Source organism: Gigantopelta aegis, chromosome 1, assembly GCF_016097555.1.
Source record: "Gigantopelta aegis isolate Gae_Host chromosome 1, Gae_host_genome, whole genome shotgun sequence".
Taxonomy (NCBI): Eukaryota; Metazoa; Mollusca; class Gastropoda; order Neomphalida; family Peltospiridae; genus Gigantopelta; species Gigantopelta aegis.
This window is the reverse complement of record NC_054699.1, coordinates 17,706,316-17,727,179: the sequence shown is the minus strand read 5'-3', so window position 1 is coordinate 17,727,179 and position 20,864 is coordinate 17,706,316. Positions and strand designations below refer to the sequence as shown.

Here is a 20,864-nt window from a genome sequence, read left to right as displayed (position 1 = left end):
TTACAAGTTATTACTGTTTATACTTCAAAGAAACCAACTGTATGGACGATGTGATCCTAAATACCAAATTACAGATTCATGTGATTACATGTACATTCTTTTATTTTCCTTGGATGATGATAACTAGTTTAACGTGCCCATATACCACTAGGGTTTCGAATACGCCCATCCTGAGTCCGACCTCCGATAAGATAGGTGGCCTGACTCGGGATGGAGGGGGGGGGGGGGGGTGAAAATGGGCAGAATTTTGAAAATAGCAATTAGTAAAAAAGTTAATAGAATAAATGAAAAAAATAAAAAGGTTACAAGCCAAAAATAAAAAGAATTGACTGCTCGGCCGAATATTTATATAATTTGGAGCATTTTAGAAGGACAGTCCAAAATTAAATAAGAGAAAGAAGAGAGGATCGGACTATTTAATAATATTTAAAAAAAGAATGAAGTAATTTTGACATAAAATATTGAACGCAGATTTAAAAGTTTAAAGTCCGATCGATATGTCCACGCGAGTGGCCTCGTTAAGGCCGTTTGGGTGCACAGCTTAAAGGGACGAGATGGGTTGCATCCCGTCAAGAAAACCCCTAGATTGACAGTCGATAGACGTTGAAGGTGTAGTGCTGTGCTGGAATACAGATCTTGAGAAGCCGGATCCGTCTGAATGAGAGAGAGTATCAGACTAGGGTATAGTCCAGTCGTCATGGGTTGGTATAGTGGTGCGGACGGGCCCGACTCCGGAGGATACAAGATGGTATTACTATAAAGCAAGGTAAAGTCTAGAAAAATAGTAGGGGCCGACCCCGCTTCCTATTTCTTCTTAGAGTGGGGCGGTCAATCTTCCAGTGCTGCTAGGACAGGGTCGGACATGTAGAGACTAAACGCGAACAACCGTGGCGTTCTGCAGAATGGCCGTCATATGAGTCACGAAAAAACAAAACAAGTCGACAATCAGACGGAGAAATGACGTGGAGGCAAGGAATCTCGCTAAAAAGGAATCCATCCTGGTGGTGCAGGCTGTCGAAACGAGAAGCGTTCCAGTGTTCAATCAGTTCCAATGGCCGCATACATCCCAGTAGAAAACTTCATTTCGCTGACAAAAACAACGAAATGAAGGACCCCCAAGTCGAGCACGTGAAAGCACGTGCTGTGTGCACAAGCGAAACAAACACGTCTTACCGCATGGAGCTCCAGACTTTGTATTATCTTCAAAGACTTTATCCTTAATTAAGCACGTTGCCATCTCCAAATTCCTGGTCAGTCACCCGTGAACGACTTATTTTTTTACATTACCATAGTTTGACACCCAATAGCCAATATATTTTTCGTGCTGGGTGTCGTTAAACATTCATTCATTCCATTCATTCACCCATGAACACATGTTGCCAAGCATGTGGCCTCTGTTTTGACAAGGCGACTTCGATATCGCTCCAGACACACGGTCAGGGCGAAGTCAGCGCGAGATCAAGGCGAAGTTTGGGCTCACTTCACCTGGTCGCATGAGCCCTGCATGTATGGTGTAATTTGATGTTTATTCAAATAAATATATTTATTATATACATAGCAATGAAATATATAGATATACAGACACCATAAAAGTTTTCACACGTTGCCATAAAAATCGTATTCGTAAACCCCCATGAAATAGCCTCTATGTATTGTGCATTACAAAACGTTGGTGTCAGCCCGGGAAGTCGACAAATCTATTTTGTTTAGTACCGGGACGTAGAATAATAAAAGTCCCGGGACATAGACATATCTACGAGCCACCTTTTTTGTTAACAACGAGATGAGAACCCTGAAGTAGACGGATCTAATTGTTTTGCATGTTCTGCTTTGTGGTATGAACCGTGTTTGTTTCAACGGTATAGAATGTTATGTGATTACTGTCCTGGGTAGAATTTGTAATTACGCTTCCATTAATTTGAGTAGGTACCTGTGCGTTTTGGACAGTTAATTTATCTTTCTCTTATATTAAGCAGGCGCTTGTGCATTGGTTGTTTTCCTGGTTTAATCTATATAAAGTTTTATATCAAAATGGAAAACTATTTCACATTTAACATTATGGCAGCTGCACAAGTTAGAATGACTTTTATCGACACGTTAAGAGGCGGACAACATTTGTATTACAACAGTAATCTCGCTGGGTGAAAATTAAAGGAGGGCGGCTGCTCGGCACCACACCCTTCAAAAAATCCCCCAAAATCCCCCACCACCAATAAACGAAAAGCAAAAAAAAAAAGAAAAAAGGGGGGGGGGGGGGGCAGTAGTTTGGTTACCATATTGTTATGTGTTGGTAGACTTTGAGAAAAGACATACTCCTTATTTTTCCTACAAAAAAGTGCAAAGGGGTTTATAAAAAGACTCGTCTTTTAATTGAACCGAAGATGATATCGGTCTGACATTCATGGGCAGTTCCGGTTTTGCTGGACTGATCAAAGTTTTAATATTATTATTTTTAATAAAGATTTCAAGATATACGAAACACAATAAACATGTTTGTAAAGTGATCTCCTAATGTCAGATAAATTTTTGTTATTTCCATCTTCATCGAATGAATCGATTGCTGTGATAAAATATTATCGCCAGCTGATAAAAGACGGTGTATATATTATTTGGCACTTAAGATAAATTATTTTAATGATAAACACTGCCACTTCCGTTCTTTTTATAAGCGTTCATATCCCTCCCCTCAAAATGAAAAGTTTACAATATTTTATAAAGAACTGCTGAATAAACAGAATAACAGAAAGTAAAAATCATCAGTTTCAACCAATTATATCTGCAACTGAGGACAAAATATCAAACGATAGTTAGTGGAAACAAAAGTCAGAATGACCGTTCTGATCACGTGACAAATTTGGCGCCAAATAAGAGGTGTGTTTTTTCAATCGGAGATTGCCGAATCCGTAAAAAATAAAATGTTTTCATTGCTTAAATAAAATATAACTTTTATTGTGTCTATCAAACACTCAAATGGATACAGATATTGGACAAAATAGAGGCTGTTAAAAATACTGTTAAATTACGTTACGGTAACTGTCGTAAATGTTTCGTCAATTGCTTTTTCTTACACAACGCGGCTTGTTTCCTTTGATGTCCAGTGTGCAGACTGATTCTTGTTTTTTGTGTGGAAAAAAGTGCATTTGGAAATAGCAGAGATAGGTGCTGGAAAATAAAGAGCGGTGCTCAAAAATAAAGGAGGGCGCTCAAAAATAAAGGAGGGCGGGGAATGTGAAAGGATGGCGGCAAATGGAATAGCGGGGTGGGGTGCCCCGCTTAAATGGAGCAGCGAGAACACTGTTACAACCAGCACACATTTCGCGTAAATAGAAAGCGTGGAGAGAAAATTTACTGGAGGTGTACTACATCACAATGCAGAGCCTACGTTGTGACTGTGGACAACATGCTCCAGATGGCAGACCAGATACAGCACAACCACGCGGCGGTGCCATTTATTAAGCACGTTGATGCGTTCAAGGCGAAACTCATGGATTTATGCCGATATCTCAGGAAGAACCATGACGTTGTTCCTGATGAATTGTTAGCCGAGATTCCACATTTTAGTGCCATCAAGATGATACTATACCGACAGCGACACAAAACCCTACCCCGACTACCCCAGACAAGACAGGATATCAATTTAGAAGGAGAGTGGACCCGCAACCGAAGGAGGAGACCTAATACTGATCTTCACAACTGACAAGAACTTGGAGTTGTTGTGTGACGCTGATGTTGTATTATCAGATGGAACATTTTCTTCAGCACCCAAACTGTTCGATCAGTTGTACACCATACATGCCGAGTCCCAAGGTCGTATGTTTCCCCTTGTGTATTCACTGCTCCCAAACCGCACAGAAGACACATATGTACAGACACTTCAATACCTTCAAGAGGCTTGCCATGATCTGGGTTTCCATTTAAATCCGAGGACCTTTCAGATGGATTTTGAAAGATTGGCCCATAACGCTGTTCAAACTGTATTTCCCACTACACAACTGAGAGGCTGTTTCTTCCACTATACTCAGTGTATTTGGCGCCGTACACAAAAGGTAGGCCTGGCAACAGAATATTCTGAGAACGATGAAATACAAAAAGTAGTAAGACGTGCTTCAGCCCTTCCGATGGTTCCATTGGATAAAATTGAGGACGTTTGGGCTGACACAATTGCCGACAGTCCCCAAGGTGCACAGGTGACACAACTGATGGGACTATGTTACGAACATGTGGATAGAAGGACCATTGTCACCAGAAATGTGGAACCATTTTGGCAATGATAGTCACCATACCAATAACCACTTGGAAGGATGGCATCATAAAATAAACAAAATTGTCCAGAATAGTCATCCGAACATTTTTGAGGTGGTAGGGCTTCTAAAACGTGAGCAGTCTGTAATGGAAGTAAAATTGCACCAACTGGATGGTCACTGGCGAGCTCCGGCAAATACCGCACTATCGATGCCAGAATCCGCTCTCTGTAAGATGAGCTGATCAACAACCACATCACCGACATGGAGTACACAGATCACATAGGAGAACTTCTACATTTCAACTGATCACTGCGAGAATAAAATATGTTTTTGAACTACGAACTACAAATACAAATATTGTTATAACTAAAATTTATTTTAAAAAGAATTCTATCTATGTAATCTTCTTTCTATGGGAAAATGTATATAAAAGATCCCTTGCTGGGTTTTTTTTGGTAAGAGTAGCCCATTCAGCGGGTTTCTTATTATTATCTCCGTGATCCTTAACCATATGTGTGAAGCCAATATATTTAATTAATTTATTAATACTGTAATACCCACAGCGTAACCAGCGATATGAATTCGTACTAGTAGGTGCGGATTAAGCTTGATCGGTAGAGTGTTCGCGTGGGATACTTGACACATAGGATCGAACCTCCTTAGTAGGCCCATTGGGTTTTTGTGTGTGTGTGTGTCTGTGTGTGTGTGTGTGTGTGTGTGTGTGTGTGACAGTGGAGGTATTGAAGATGAATTCCATTTTGTATCAAAATGTTTATTTTATAATGATATTAGAGTATCATATTTAAAGAAATATTTGTATACAAGACCATCTACTTTTACATAATAAATATGTAATTTAATTTGTAACTACATATATATAACAACTATATGTTTATATGGGAATTTTTTACTCCAAAATTGGGAATAAAAAACAACATAGCGTCTGTAAAATGGTGGGGAATGATGTCCATTATCGGAGTCTAGAATCATAGGTGATAAAACCCTGTTGTATAATTTGATCCACCTGTATATGGTATTTGATCCATGTATGGTATAATTTGATACACCTGTATATGATATATGACAAAGCAGTAGCCTAGATCAGTGAACCCAGTGTGTATCGTACGATCTACATATGCATACATGTAGTTTAATCCATAGGTAATTTAAACATTTTGATCCAGGCAATTGTAATATACTTTGTGAGTTGTACCGGTATATATATGTCTTGGTCTTAACTTCTTTCAATAATAATAATAATAATAATAACTTTATTTAATGAGGGTGACAGGTTTAGCACAAGCTAATCTTCCACTAGGCCCTCAGCAATACATTAAAACACTGGAAAAGAAAATACATGTATGCGAAGTACAATATCTGCCTGCTGGAACCCAGCCAATGTCAGTGTGTGTACTATGGTGATGTAATTAGTCTGCGGGATGGGGTAAAGGTACTTAGTCGGTTGCAGTAGCAGACTAAGCAATTAGGTTTGTGCCGGCAGTCAGAGCAGCAGCACTACAGACTGGAGTGGACTTTATTGACCTTGTATTGGAAGTCTGCCATTCTCTGTTGTGTATACCCACAGGAACTGGATACATGTGAAACTCAGTCATTCTTGGCATACAATCCTGCTGTGTTCTGTTACAAACACGTGCGGAAGGCGGAAGTCGTAGGAAATCATAAGTCGTATATATGAGCTAGACACTGATTGTCATGCTGACTGAAGTGGAAGAAGAATTGTAGTGTGAAGTGTTGTAATGTGATGAGAAGACTTTGCTAGTTGAGATCTAACTGAAAGTGAGATATGGTGTTTAATACATGGGGATTTAGAAAACAATATGTGTGTTTTACTGTTTGAAAACGATTTTAGAGGCTGTGGTTATTTACTGTTCTGTCTATGGGAAAGTGCTTTTAATAAGATTCCTTGCTGCTTTTTTTTACTTCAGGTGGTGGTGGGGGGTTTAGGGGTTGGTGCGTAATGTAGCTCAGTCAATACAGATCTTGCGTGGGGTGCTTGCATTGTAGGATCAAATCACCTCAGTGGACCCATACTCTGATTGGATATTTTTTCCATCCCAACCAGCGCACCACGATTGGAATATCAAAGGATGTGGTATGTGCTATCCTGTCTCTGGGATGGTGCATATATAAAAGATCCCTTGCCTTGCTACTAATGGAAAACTGTAGCATGTATCCTCACTAAGACTATATGTCATAATTACCAAATGTTCGACATCCAATAGCCAATGATTAATAAATCAATGTGCTCTAGTGGTGGCTTTAAACAAAACAATATTTAACTGTTACAATGCATGGAAGGCGAAGCATTTTAGATCTAATGAACGGAATTTGCCAGTTAATTCAGACCAGGAAGCTGAGGCTTATAATACATGGGAATTTAGAAAACAATTATAATGTGTGTGTGTGTGAGTGTGTTTGAAATGATTTTAGAGGCTGTGGTATGTACTGTTCTGTCTCTGGGAAAGTGCATATAAGAGATATCTTGCAGCTTTGCCAGTTGCAGTAGCACTGCCTTTTCTCTTACCGGTACTGTTCATTAAAGGGTAACTTTATACAGGGAACATTTTGTTAAGTATCGCACCATGATTTGCTACGTAAGTTTTAGATATCGGTACACAATTTTTAAACAATAAACAGTAGTTGCTAATCAATTTTTAATTGACTAGAAATATCACTAATCAAAAGTTTCAAAACAATGTTCCATGTAAAAAAAAAAAAAAAAAAAAAAAAAAATTACTGTATAATTTGTATTCCCAGTAACAAAAGTTTGTTTTGTTAATGACACCACTAGAGCACATTGATTTTGACTCGTAGTCTTAGAGAGGAAACCCGCTACATTTTTCCATTAGTAGCAAGGAATCTTTTATATGCACCATCCCATAGACAGGATAGCACATGCCACGGCCTTTGATATACCAGTCATGATGCACTGGCTGGAGCGTCCCAGTAACAAGTAAAATATGTTATTCATGTACATGTAAGTGCCACGTGATGCACGGTCGGTCTAGGATCGATCCCCATCGGTGGGTCCATTGGGCTATTTCTCGTTCCAACCAGTGCACCACGACTGATATATCAAAGGCCATGGTATGTGTTATCTTGTCTGTGGGATGGTGCACATAAAAGATCCCTTGCTTGAAGTGGCGACAGAGGGCTTCCTCTCTCAATATATGTGTGGTCCTTAACCATATGTCCGACGCAATATAACCATAAATAAAATGTGTTGAGTGCGTTGTTAAATAAAACATTTCCTTCCTTACAAAATACCCATGCCAAACATTCCAACCATTATTCTAAAACAAGGATGACATTGTTAATAATAGATAATGTCATTCTTGATAATTTTCAATACCTCAAGATGCACTTGGTTTAAAAGCCTCACAAATTACGTGATTATTCTAGGGTCATTTTTCCTTTTAGCCAAAAAGCAATTTTAATGATTTTCTATAATGTTTGTAAAATTGAAATGGCCATGGGACTATAATAGACTTTCTGCCAGAAAATAATTTGAGGGTACTACTAAAACAAAACAGAGCATACATGTATGTGCCTCTACTACAGAAATGAAAACATACGTAACAGAGGCGGAACTAGGGGGGGCCCAGGGGTCCGGCCCCCCTAAATTTTGCGATAGTTATAATTTTATTATATATTAATTTTCTTTTTTTTTACGATCTCCTTCCAAACCTCCCGCAAAGTTCCCTTGGCATTCCACCTCATGTCACTGGTGCCCCCCCTCCCCCAAATGGATTTTCTGGATCCGCCACTGCGTAGTGTCGTCTCCTGATATTTAACTACGACTTGGCAAAACATTTTTGTTGTTATCTTGTTTAACAGTGGTAAAGCACTCGCTTGATGCACGGTCACTCTAGGATCAATCCCCGTCGGTGGGTCCATTGGGCCATTTCTTGTCCCAGCCAGTGCACTACGACTGGTATATCAAAGGACGTGTTATGTGCTGTCCTGTCTGTGGGATGGGGGATGGTGCATATAAAAGATCCCTTACTACTAGTTGAAAACTAGCGGGATTCCTCTATGACTGTCAAAATTACCATATGTTTGACATCTAACAGCCGATGATTAATAAACAATCAATGTGCTCTAGTGGTGTCGGTAAACAAAACAAACTTCTTTGTGCATTCTGAATTTCTGGTGCATTCTAATCATAAAGTACGGTACCATTTGTCTTTTTTTTTTTTTTTTTTTTTAAATGAATTTTACACCATTGTATTAAATGATTTACTGGTTTATATTAAGGCGTATCAAAACATGGCCGCCTCATAGTCATAAGATGGGTTAATGTGTGTTTCTTTTATATGTTTAGTTGCTTTGGGAGATAACCTGGTCTCCTTGGGAAGATTAATCATGCAGTAATGAGAGATTTATATTAATAATACAAACCACAAGTGGTGGGACTCCGATATATAATTGGATATATAGCTGGACAAAATTGCTTTTCAAGTGTAATAATGCTACATTACTATTCATAATATGCAGGTTCTGTTGGTGTCAGGTGTCTTGGCTTAATTTGAAATGGTTGATGTTCTCTGTATGAATCGTTAACATGCAAATGCTGACTAGTATTTTTTGAGTACGTAGCTATATATGCCATCTCGGTGGATCCATTCAACTGATTGTGGGTTTTTTCGTTCCAACCAGTGCACCACAACTAGTCCAGTTGTGGTGCACTGGTTGGAAGTGAGAAAAAAACCCTAATCAGCTGAATGGATCCACCGAGGTAGTTCGATCCTGCAACACAAGCACCTCAAGTGAGCATTCAACCAACTGAGCTGAATCCCGCCCCAATTTTGTCCAATTTGTTAACATTGAGCAAAAATGAAATCTTTATAAATGCAAAATCAAATGTATTCTGTACCATAAAGAAAACCAAATGACGAAAATATCTACTGGTCATTAGTTTTGTTGAGTATGGGGCGAAACGTAGCCCAGTGATAAAGTGCCCGCTTAATGCACAGTTGGCTTGGGATCGATCCCTGTCAGTGGGCACATTGGGCTATTTCTCGCTCCAGTGTGGTCCTTAACCATATGTCTGACGCCATATAACCGTAAATGTGTTGAGTGCATCGTTAAATAAACCATTTCCTTCCTTCCCTTTGTTGAGTATATTATGGAAGTGGTAATTTATTTACATATGAATCCATATTTGTATGTACACGCATTATCCGAAATGACAGACTATGTCATGCTTGTACATGTACTGGGAGTTTCCTAACATAAATCTGCTGAAACAGGTATTTACTGACAGATTACCCCCAAATCCATTACCAGCTTGTTAGTGATGGGAATAATGCATATGTACACCTGTGCATCTATTAAGAGATATCGATTATAAGACCCTTTATCATATGCACCGGCCTTGGTGGCGTTGTGGTTAGGCCATCGGTCTACAGGCTGGTAGGTACTGGGTTCGGATCCCAGTCAAGGCATGGGATTTTTAATTCAGATACCGACTCCAAATCCTGAGTGAGTCCTCCGCAAGGCTCAATGGGTAGGTGTAAACCACTTGCACCAACCAGTGATCCATAACTGGTTCAACAAAGGCCATGGTTTGTGCTATCCTGCCTGTGGGAAGTGCTAATAAAAGATCCCTTACTGCTAATCGGAAAGAGTAGCCCATGTAGTGGCGACAGCGGGTTTCCTCTCAAAATATGTGTGGTCCTTAACCATATGTCTGACGCCATATAACCGTAAATAAAATGTGTTGAGTGCATCGTTAAATAAAACACTTCTTTCTCTTTTTTTTCTTTATCATATGTTGTCATGTGGGATAGAAAAAGTACACCCTGGTGGAAATTTCGACCTAAGACGAGGCTTGTCAAGTAGAAGATGAGTTTCATTTTATTTTATGCTCTAATCATTTAAGAGCTTTGTATATATATATATATATATATATATATATAGGGTTCACCCAAATATGGTAAAATTACTACAGCTGCTATTCAGCAAAAATACTAAAGAATTATATAATTTGGGGAAATATCTATGTAAAGTATTTAAAAAACGTGATGCCATTATAAATGGCACATAGGAGCGAGTCCTTTAATGTATTTTGTGAATATATTTTTGTATTTGTTACATTCTCCACTGTTGGAATAATGTTGTTACACCTTCCACTTGATATGTACACATATGTTGTATTTTACTTTGCAACTGATGGGCTGTAATACCTCAAAGTTAAATAAAGAATTGAGAAGTCCCAGAATTGAAATTTCCACCACTGAGGGTGTACTTTTTCCTATCCCACATTTAATCGCATATGATGGAGTCTTCTTTCTCTCATCCATTCTGTAAATAAATTTCTAAGTGCAAAAGTTCTATGAACTAAAAATTCTGCCCAACTTCGTATATATTCTAGCCAAATATACAATTGAAAGTTGATGGGTTAATGCAAACCAATTACATCAATATACATCTGTCGGGCATCAATATAGATATATACATCAATATAGATCAATATACCAATACTCATTTGGCTATTTCTCGCTAGAGAGAGAGAGAGAGAGAGAGAGAGAGAGAGAGAGAGAGAGAGAGAGAGAGAGAGAGAGAGAGAGAGAGACAGAGAGAGAGAGAGACACAGAGAGAGAGACACAGACACAGAGAGAGAGACACAGAGACAGAGAGAGAGACACAGAGACAGAGAGAGAGACAGAGCGAGAGAGAGCGAGTGAGTGAATGATGTTTTCTTTATTTTGGACCTCAGGTGCCACCCACACCCAATAGCCGATGTATTTTTTCGTGCTGGGGTGTCGTTAAACCATTCATTCATTCATTCATTCAGGTGCCACCCATCCCCACCCCCATTTGTAATTGATTATTGTATAATCTGCACAAGTAAAATGTTCTTTTGAGGCCATTTTATTAACCGATTGACAGTACATTTGTTTGTTTGTTTTTGTTTTTTGTTTTTTTTGTAATGTCATACAGTCACATTTTTTTTTAATGATCATCAAAGACTACTTAAGGAATTTTATTCCAGTATTAATTAAATGCCTTCATGGTCATCTAATCTGAAGTTAACATTAAAAAAATACTTTGATCTACAAAAGTGACCAGCATACAAACTTATCCTCCGGTATTTGGAAAGAAAGAAAGAAAGGAAAAAATGCTTTAACTGTAAACGGCAGTCACCGTGAAAGTGCCGTACAGGCTGTTATACGTGTTTGTAATGATAACACTGGTGGCTGGCATCTCATCTCGCTACAACTAATAATCAATAGTTGACCAGGCTGACAGAACCCTGACATAATGCACTACTTTCATTCTTGACTCGTCGTAACCGCTCTCGGATGAAACCCTAACAGCTTCTTCTACCCAGGCAAGGCTTATCTCAGATTGAATTGTTGGATGTTGTAGATTGTTCAACACTGTTATATTAGATTTATTATATTTTTTATTAGTTTCTTTTTGCACTTATGTTTTGCTTGAGCAAATCCATGTCAGTTTATCTAGGATTTTATTGGAAATTTGCTTGTCCATGCAGAGTGTGTGTGTGTGTGCACGTCTTTTTAGCGGGAATATTATATTGGCTTCATTAAGCTCTGTTTGTGTGTGTGTGTGTGTGTGTGTGTGTGTGAGTGAGTGAGTGAGTGAGTGAGTGAGTGAGTGAGTGAGTGAGTGAGTGAGTGAGTGAGTGAGTGAGTGAGTGAGTGAGTGAGTGAGTGAGTGAGTGAGTGAGTGTGTGTGGTGTGTGTGTGTGTGTGTGTGTGTGTGTGTGTGTGAGTGAGTGAGTGAGTGAGTGAGTGAGTGAGTGAGTGAGTGAGTGAGTGAGTGAGTGAGTGAGGTGTGTGAGTGAGGTGTGTGTGAGGTGTGTGTGAGGTGAGGTGTGTGAGATGTGTGTGTGTGTGTCTGTGTGATGTGTGTGTCTGTATGTATGTATGTCTGTGTGTGTGTGTGTGTGTGTGTGTTGTGTTGTGTTGTGTTGTGTTGTGTTGTGTTGTGTTGTGTTGTGTTGTGTTGTGTTGTGTTGTGTTGTGTTGTGTGTGTGATGTGTGATGTGTATGTGCGTGTGATGTATATGTGTGTGTGTGTCTATGTGTGTGGTGTGTGTGTGGTGTGTGTGTGGTGTGTGTGTGTGGTGTATGTGTGTGTGTGTCTATGTGTGGTGTGTGTGTGGTGTGTGTGTGGTGTGTGTGTGTGGTGTATGTGATGTGTCTGTGTGTGTGTGGTGTGTGTGTGATGTGTGATGTGTATGTGCGTGTGATGTATATGTGTGTGTGTCTGTGTGTGGTGTGTGTGGTGTGTGTGTGGTGTGTGTGGTGTGTGTGTGTGTGGTGTATGTGATGTGTATGTGTGTGTGTGGTGTGTGTGATGTTTGTGTGTGATGTGTGTGTGTGTGATGTATCAATGGTAGAGCAGGATGAGACATAGCCCAGTAGTAAAGCATTTGCTTGATGCGCATTCAATTTGGGATCGATCCCTGTCAGTGGGCCCATTGGGCTATTTCTCGCTCCAGCCAGTGTGCCTCAACTGGTACATCAAAGGCCGTGGTATGTACTACCCTGTCTGTGGGATGGTGCATATAAAAGAGTAGCCCATGAAGTGACAACACCGGGTTTTTTCTCTCAGTATCTGTGTGGTTCTTAACCATATGTCTGATGCCATATAACCATAAACAAAATGTGTTGAGTGTGTCGTTAAATAAAACATTTCCATCCTTCCTTCCTTCCTTCTTTTCAGTGGTAGAGCACTCTCCTGAGGTTTGATGGGTAATATATTTCAGGGCTTGAAAATAGTGGCATGAAGTAAAAGCCGTCCATTTCTTTTTAGACATGGTAGGCAAAATAAATATTCATCTTCTAAAACCACAAAAAACCCCAACATTCATGAGAGCGAGCTTGTGTATGTGTATGTGTATTTAAGTGTCTGTTAACTAAACCTATTTTTATAAATGACCATGAGTGATTTAATGTAACTGAATTAAATTAACCGAGTCAGCTTTAATATATGTTTGTTATGTGGAGGTCTTTGTATGATTATATCAATAATACTTGTTTGGGTCTGTGCCATAACGGGATAGCTTTCAAATATGAATAAGCTTGGATATGACCCAGCTGACAGGAGATCTATATATTGTACCTTTTTTTTTTTTGTATGGCAAGTCGTTCTGCTTTGTAGTTCAGGTGAAAACATTCAGGTTACCTCGACACAAAACCAGTGACCTGAAACTGTGTCAGACCATGTCAGTGTCCTGCCAGTAATAACAAACATTAATTCACACAGCTGTAAGTGTGCATGCACCAAGTTGAACTACCATGTCAGGGCTAGCTCTGGGCGTGCGGAAACAGTCGTTAAATTATCTGTTAAACTTTAAAAAATTGCAAAAACTTAGTTATTTTTCAAAGAATGTCAAATATTACATGGAATTATTTTGCCAAATAAAAATAAAATTTGCCAGTTATTTCTAAAATTCGCACTTGGCGAATTTGGCGACTGCAAGAGCTGGCTTGTATAAAATTGAAGTACCATGTACTAAGTTGAAGTATACTCTGTACTAAGTTAGAGTATACTCTGTACTAAGTTGAAGTATACTCTGTACTAAGTTAAAGTATACTCTGTACTAAGTTGAAACACCTGTGTTCTAAGTTGAAACACCTGTGTTCTAAGTTGAAACACCTGTGTTCTAAGTTGAAACACCTGTGTTCTAAGTTGAAAGACCATGTTCTAAGTTGAAACACCTGTGTTCTAAGTTGAAAGACCATGTTCTAAGTTGAAATACTGGGCCTGGTGCTTTTAAAGTCTCAAGTCTATACCAATAGATTCTGAGACTCTGTCATACATGTATTAACATCATACAGAATGCATAAACAAAATTCGCCAATTGTTCCTAAAATTCGCAATTGGCAAATTTGGGGAGTGGGAGAACTAGCCCTGGCTAAGTACTGCCCTGTCTGTGGGATGCTGCATATAAAAGATGTTTTGCTGTTAATTGAAAACAGTAGCCCATGGAGTGGCAGCAGTGGGTCAGTAGCGGATCCTGGGGAGGTGGGAGAGGTCCAGGTGTGTGGACACCCCCTTTTTGAAAACCGACCATAACCTTTAAGGGGAAACATGATTATATTAACTGTTCTGTGTGGAAGGAGAGATCAGTCGTCACATTTGGACCCCCTCCCCCCTTTCAGAAATCCTGCACTCGCGCCTATTTCCTATCTAATTATCTTTGTAGTCGTTCAAGTGCTGTGTTCTATGCCACATAACCTTTTTAAAAAAAAGTGTTGAGAGTTTCATTAAATATAACATTTCTTTCTTGTTCTTTGATATAAAGGTCACTGTTTGCAGGAATTCGATACTTTTGAAGGCCATGTAATGTTTTCCTGAATTTTTGTCTGTTATTTTCATCTCTGTAATATGGATTTAGATGACATGGTAGATGTTATTTCTTTTATTCACAGATTACGAACACGCAGACGACAAAATGGTGATTTTGGAAGTGGAGTCGGTGGTGTAAGTATTTTTCCATATGATGGTGTTGTAAAAATATTTGTAATATTTGTATTGTTTTAGTATTAAATTTCTCCTTGTGAATAGTTTTGGCAGTGCTTTACAATACACCACAGCCACAATGATACATTTTATACCCAAAAATAAAAGCAAGTGCATCCACATTAAATGAAGTCGAAATCATTAAAATTCTAAGCCGTAAGTAGCTTTATTTGCTGAATATTTCTGAATATTTCCTACATTTCAGCAGATGAGAGCGTAGTCATCAGGGAACGTTTTGTTTTCAAAATCTTGACTAGCGATATTTCTACTGTTTAATGTTTTAAAATGTGCTGGGGTGTCATTAAACAATCGGAGGCAAGCGGGACAATGCGGGATCAGTCTTGGATCTATCCCTGTTTGTGGCACATTGGGCAATTTCACATTCCATCCAGTGCACCGCGACTGGTATATTAAACGCTGTCCTGTCTGTGGAAAAGTGCAAATAAAAGATTTACTTTTAGACTATATGTCAAAATTACTAAATGTTTGACGTCCAATAGCTGATGGTTGAAAAACCAATGTGTTCTAGTGGTGTCGTTAAACAAAACAAACTTTTTTAATTTTCATTAAACAAACATTCCTTCTGTTATTTTGAAATTATATGTTTAGTTAGCAATAATTCCCCTCCAGCTAATGACAATCCCACATACCGTTTTGAAGTGGATAATGTTTTGGAAATTTCCCCTGACAATCCCATATGTGCTGGACCGGTTTGTAAACAGCTTTTAAATATCCTGTTGGTGTTGTTGCGTTTTTATGACACGTCAGATTGTAGGTGGTACGCTACAGTAGATCCCAGCATTCAGAACCGTAATAACACGTCACTTTATAAAGAGTCGCACACTCAGGACACATTGTCTGACTCTCTCTGACCTGTAATTGGTTGAACGTGAAGAACTTAATGGATGTACGAATCTGCCCGGTAAATATTTCCTACTCAGTACAGGTGTGCTGGCTAGTCCACACAGGACAGGAACGTTTAATAGTTTACCACATCACAGCTATCGTCTACTCAGGGAATATAGGATTGATTGTTTAATGACACCCCAGCACATTATTTGATCTTCAGTTATCAAGATAGGATTTATAATTTTTAAAGACGCCCAAGAACATGGTTTAATTGACAGTTATCAAGAAAGAATTTTTAAAATTTTAATAACACCCCAGCACATTGATTGATTGGATACTATTAAAAATGGATTTTTTGTTTATTTTGACGACACCTCAGCCCATTGTTTGATCAGCAGCAATCATCATCAATAAAGGAAATTTTATTTTTATAACACTTTAATAAATATTTTGACAGAGCTCTGTTAAGGATTTGAAAAGAAAAGAAAAACATCCACTAATGATACTCATTGAGAAAGGAGTTTAACTGGGCTTTTTAATGACACCTCAGCACATTGTTTGATCAGAGACTTGTGTTGACAAAAACTGAGTGATAGTATATTAGTAATTGTGACACTTGGTGATGAAAACTGGAAGGAGAAACATTTTCAAGTGACGTAATATTTATTGTGCAGAATTGTGTCAAGAAAAAGGTAAAACTTTTTTTTTTTAATTATTTATTCATTTTTTTAGTACATGATATCCACATTTGGAATAACAGAAAATTTGATAAGCCAGCAGTGTTAAAGATACATATTCTAAATATATATATGCATACATATAATTATCACAAATATTAACCGTAGTAACAACTGTAACAGTGTACTACTATTCTTATCGGTTCTATATAAATATAACTCACATAGGCACATACAAGTAAGTAGGCCTTCAAACTTTTTTATATTCATAAAATAATTTTCTGATTTTCCTTTACAAGACATTAAGGTGTGCAGGAATGAAGCTAGCTCTGGGCAAGCAAATCATTTCTCCAAATTATCTGTAAAACCAGTTATTTTACCACCAAAAATCAGTTACCGGTATATCATGAAATTATTTTGCCAATTTAGAATAATATTTGTCATTAGGTTTTTAAATTCCCAGTAGGCGAATTTGGTGGTTGCCAGAGCTAGCCCCGAGACCTACTAGTTCATCTTAAGACTGTTGCTGAAACAGATTATGATAAATTGACCAAAATTTTATAAATGAGTCAAATTTACAAGTGGAAAAGGCAATTGCCTTAGTAATATAATAATAATCTGACAACTCTTTTTGGATCCAGTTTAAATCCGGCACATAAGCATTCAAATGACTTTTAAATATTAAGTGTTTAATAACAAGAACAATTATATTAACAGGATCGTTGTTTCTAGTTTTAAAGCCAAAAATTATATTTTCTTTATTAAAATTAATAATTGTACCTGTTTTTATTTGAATCTAGTTTTTAACTTCTGTCCAAATAGAGTTGACTAGAGTACATTCCCAAAACATGAATAATTGTCCCTAGTTCTAAATTGAAAAAGCTACAAAGAGGAGAAGCAATATATCCAATCTTGTGTAGGTAGGTATTAACAAAGTATACAGTGAATGATTTTGTACTGAAACCACCTTAGTTCTGTGCTTTCTATACAATAAAAGGACATTACATATATGGGTAAAACATTTTTTGTTTGTCAGTGTAGTGGGCTTATACCTCCAGGGGTGGGATCTAGTAAAGAGCTCGCCTCATGCACAATCGGTCTAGGATCGATCCCTGTCAGGGCATAAAATTTGAGGTTAATGGCCAGTAATAATCAAACGAGAATCTAAGATGAGCAATTTTCATAGCTTTTCTCCATCAAATGTGCTATCAAAAATATGAAAATATACTTTGTGTGCTAAGACTAACTTGAAATCTGCCAGGCGAAAATAAAAATTAAAGTTTGTCCTAACCCGACTGACCCACGGAAATCAAATCGAGTCAAAATCTTTAGAATGTTAAATGTTTTTTTGTTTTTTTAACCAATTTCAGTTTAGGCTTAAACTGATGTAATATTGATCTTTAGTTGATATTTGTAAAATATTTTACAACCATGATATAATTAACCAAAATTTATTAATGTCAGTTTTGATATGTTGGAAATTAGAATTTTTTTAAAATGCTATTTATAGTAATAAGAACATAATTTTCTTATGAAGGTGGCACGATGTAACATATGGTGCATGCTCTTGTTACAGGCAAAATGGGTTTCAAACTAAATCAATCTAACGGTAGCTGCATAGGTACCTTCGCATGAGCCAGATGAGGCTATGTATTGGCATGCTTTGACAGTCACAAAGTTAATATCAGCAGTCATTTTGTCCGATACTAGGTAAAGTGGCTAGAATGTCATCGCGTTTGCTATTAATAGATCCAAATCAGTCTGAAAGAAGCTACAAGTGTCGAACTCCGCGGAAAAATCAGTAATTAGTAGACTTTTTCCAATTGGCTTGGAATAGCGGTGAAGGGTCATTCCGTGTCAAATCACCCCCAAAAAAAGGAAATTTAAACCCTACCCTCTCCAATTTCAATGAAATTTGGTATATAGAGTTATTGTGGCCAAAACACCTGAAAGCTCAATTGGACCAACGGTTTCCGAGTTATGGCCTTTTCTTCTTTTCTTTTTTTTGTCAAAAAAGGGCGTGGCCACCCTTTTTTAAATTGCCATAACTCAGCAACCAATGGTCCAATTTTGACAAATGAGATATCATTGGAAAGGGGGAATTACAAGGAATCCAAATCTGGCATTATTCCTGATATTTGGGTTACTTTTGGGCTGATGACCATTTGACCTATATTTTGACCTTGAAATTGACCGTGTGGGACATGTGACCTTGAGATGACCTTTGATTAAAATTATAGCCCAACATGTTATCTACAACATATAAACAAATTGGAGGTGGAAAATGTTTCATTAGTCAGCAATTTCAAATTGAAATATGTTTATCTGTTGTTCTATGCTCTCTGTGTATAGACTGCACATGTATTTAAGCACTATTAAATGTACATGCATCAACACTGTAAATGTCATGAATGTTCTAACAATATAGTCCAGCATCCAACAGATTTAAGATTAATTTTTTGAAATATTGCTTAATTATCAAAAACATCTTGTGCCAACATCTCATATTGTTTAGAACAGGCTAAACTATATTACCATGGGGACTACACTGAAAGGAAGTTATGGCCCCTTGAATGGACTTTGGACCCCATGTGCATGCTGCATGAATATCTAAAATCGAAGAAATTTAAGTGTATCCATTAGATCTCGGATTTCCCTCCATTTCCAAATATCCATTAAGATGTAAGTATCAGAAAATCTCCAGTAGGTAACTGACAAACAAAAGAACTAATTGATCCTTATTACTTATATATATGTAATTAGTATTGATAATTATTTTAAAGATTAATTACTATCTGTGGTCTGTAGGCCTACTGGCACACTTATGTGTGTACATTTACATCCTTATTGATGAAGTGAAGAATGTTTGTACTTTAAAATTTTGAGTCTACATCATGTCATTGAGCAAGTCATTATGGTAAGATTGCTAAATAATAATTTGTTTATTCACCATAGGTACTGCATCACAATTTGACACTTATTTTCTAAGGTTTCAAGCATAGGCCTGTACCGTAAGCAGCAGAGAATCCCAACTGAAAAAAGTTACTTATAGCATTTAGTGATAGGCCTACAATGTAGTACATGTATAAATAATGAAGGGTAAAACTATTTTTTTTAATGGATAAAGAATTTAAAAAAATGGAATTGTCACAATTCAGCAATAAATGGCAGAAAAATAGTCATATATATGGAACTTTTTTAAAATGCCAAACAAATGCTATTTCATTGTACATAGTTAAATAGATGGCAGGGGCAGTACGTAGCCCTGTGGCAAAACACTCACTTGGTGCGCTGACACGTCTGGGAATGATCCCTGTCAGTGGGCAATTTTTTGCTCCATCCAGTGCACTACAACTGGTATATCAAAGGCCATGGTATGTGCTATTCTGTCTCTGGGATGGTGCATATAAAAGATCAATTGCTACTAATTGAAAAACGTAATGGGTTTCCTCTCTAAGACTATTATGTCAAAATTACAAAATGTTTGACGTCCAATAGCCAATGATTAATAAATCAATGAGCTCTAGTTAAACAAAACCCTGCAGTACCATCTTTTTGTCCCATTATCAGTCTACAATGCAGGTTTTCAAACTGAGTTTACAATCCAATCCACCCGAATTGGTACAAATTCAAGATACTAGCAATTTCGATGATAGTAATGACGATTCACAAATTCCACTAGAAATAAAGGCGCAAAACTTTGTCTGCAGCCTCTATGATGTTATTCCTTGGATTGGTTTGGTGGATGAAGTTTCAGAGGAATTTGGAGACTATAACGTCAAGTTCATGCACCATCATGGACCTTCAAGGCAGTTCCACTGGCCATCAAAAGCAGACAAGTTTGGGTTCCAGAAAGGGATATACTTTGTGTTATAAACACCCCATCCTTGACATCATCTTCATCCAGGAATTACAGTATCTGCCAAAATGATCTCGTCAGAACTTCCAAAGTCTGTTCAACATGGATAGTTAAAGACTAGAAAGCTTGTGACTTCAATCAAGTAGTCAGACTCCTCAAATAAACAGAAATACAATAATATATAAAATTAACAAAAGATGAAGAAAACTACCAGTAGTGATTTATAGATTCTATTTTCCTTAATCAATTGGTTGCCTAGTTGCCACACTATATTGTATCATTAACATTCATGACATTTACAGTGTTGACGCATATACATTTAATAGTGAAATGCATGCAGTCTATACAGAGAGCATAGAACAACAGCAGGTAAACATATTTCAATTGCTGACTAATGAAACATTTTCCACCTCCAATTTTTTTATATGTTGTAGATAACATGTTGGGCTATAATTTTAATCAAAGGTCATATCAAAGTCACGTGTCCCACAAGGTCAATTTCAAGGTCAAAATATAGGTCAAAAGGTCATCAGCCCAAAAGTAACCCAAGTGTCAGGAATAATGCCAGATTTGGATTCCTTGTAATTCCCCCTTTCCAATGATACCTCATTTGTCAAAATTGGACCATTTGTTGCTGAGTTATGGCAATTTTAAAAAGGGTGGCCACGCCCTTTTTTGACAAAATTAAAAAAAAAGAAAAGGCCATAACTTGGA

General features: G+C 37.7%; 1 protein-coding gene across 6 annotated transcripts in view; it reads left to right on the top strand.

Moving 5' to 3' along the window:
* LOC121371482 (kidney mitochondrial carrier protein 1-like) overlaps positions 1 to 20,864 on the top strand; it is a 76,151-nt gene that overhangs the window by 20,613 nt on the left and 34,674 nt on the right. For 2 of the 6 annotated variants that reach the window (XM_041497412.1, XM_041497421.1), the window contains one exon: positions 14,675 to 14,726. In XM_041497412.1, coding sequence (XP_041353346.1) covers positions 14,698 to 14,726 — 29 coding nt within the window. In that variant the 5' untranslated portion in view covers positions 14,675 to 14,697. Of the gene's footprint in view, positions 1 to 5,720; positions 6,042 to 13,386; positions 13,508 to 14,674; positions 14,727 to 15,596; positions 15,688 to 15,725; positions 16,307 to 20,864 lie in introns of those variants that run through there. The other 4 variants (XM_041497427.1, XM_041497435.1, XM_041497444.1 and 1 more) reach the window with 4 other exon arrangements.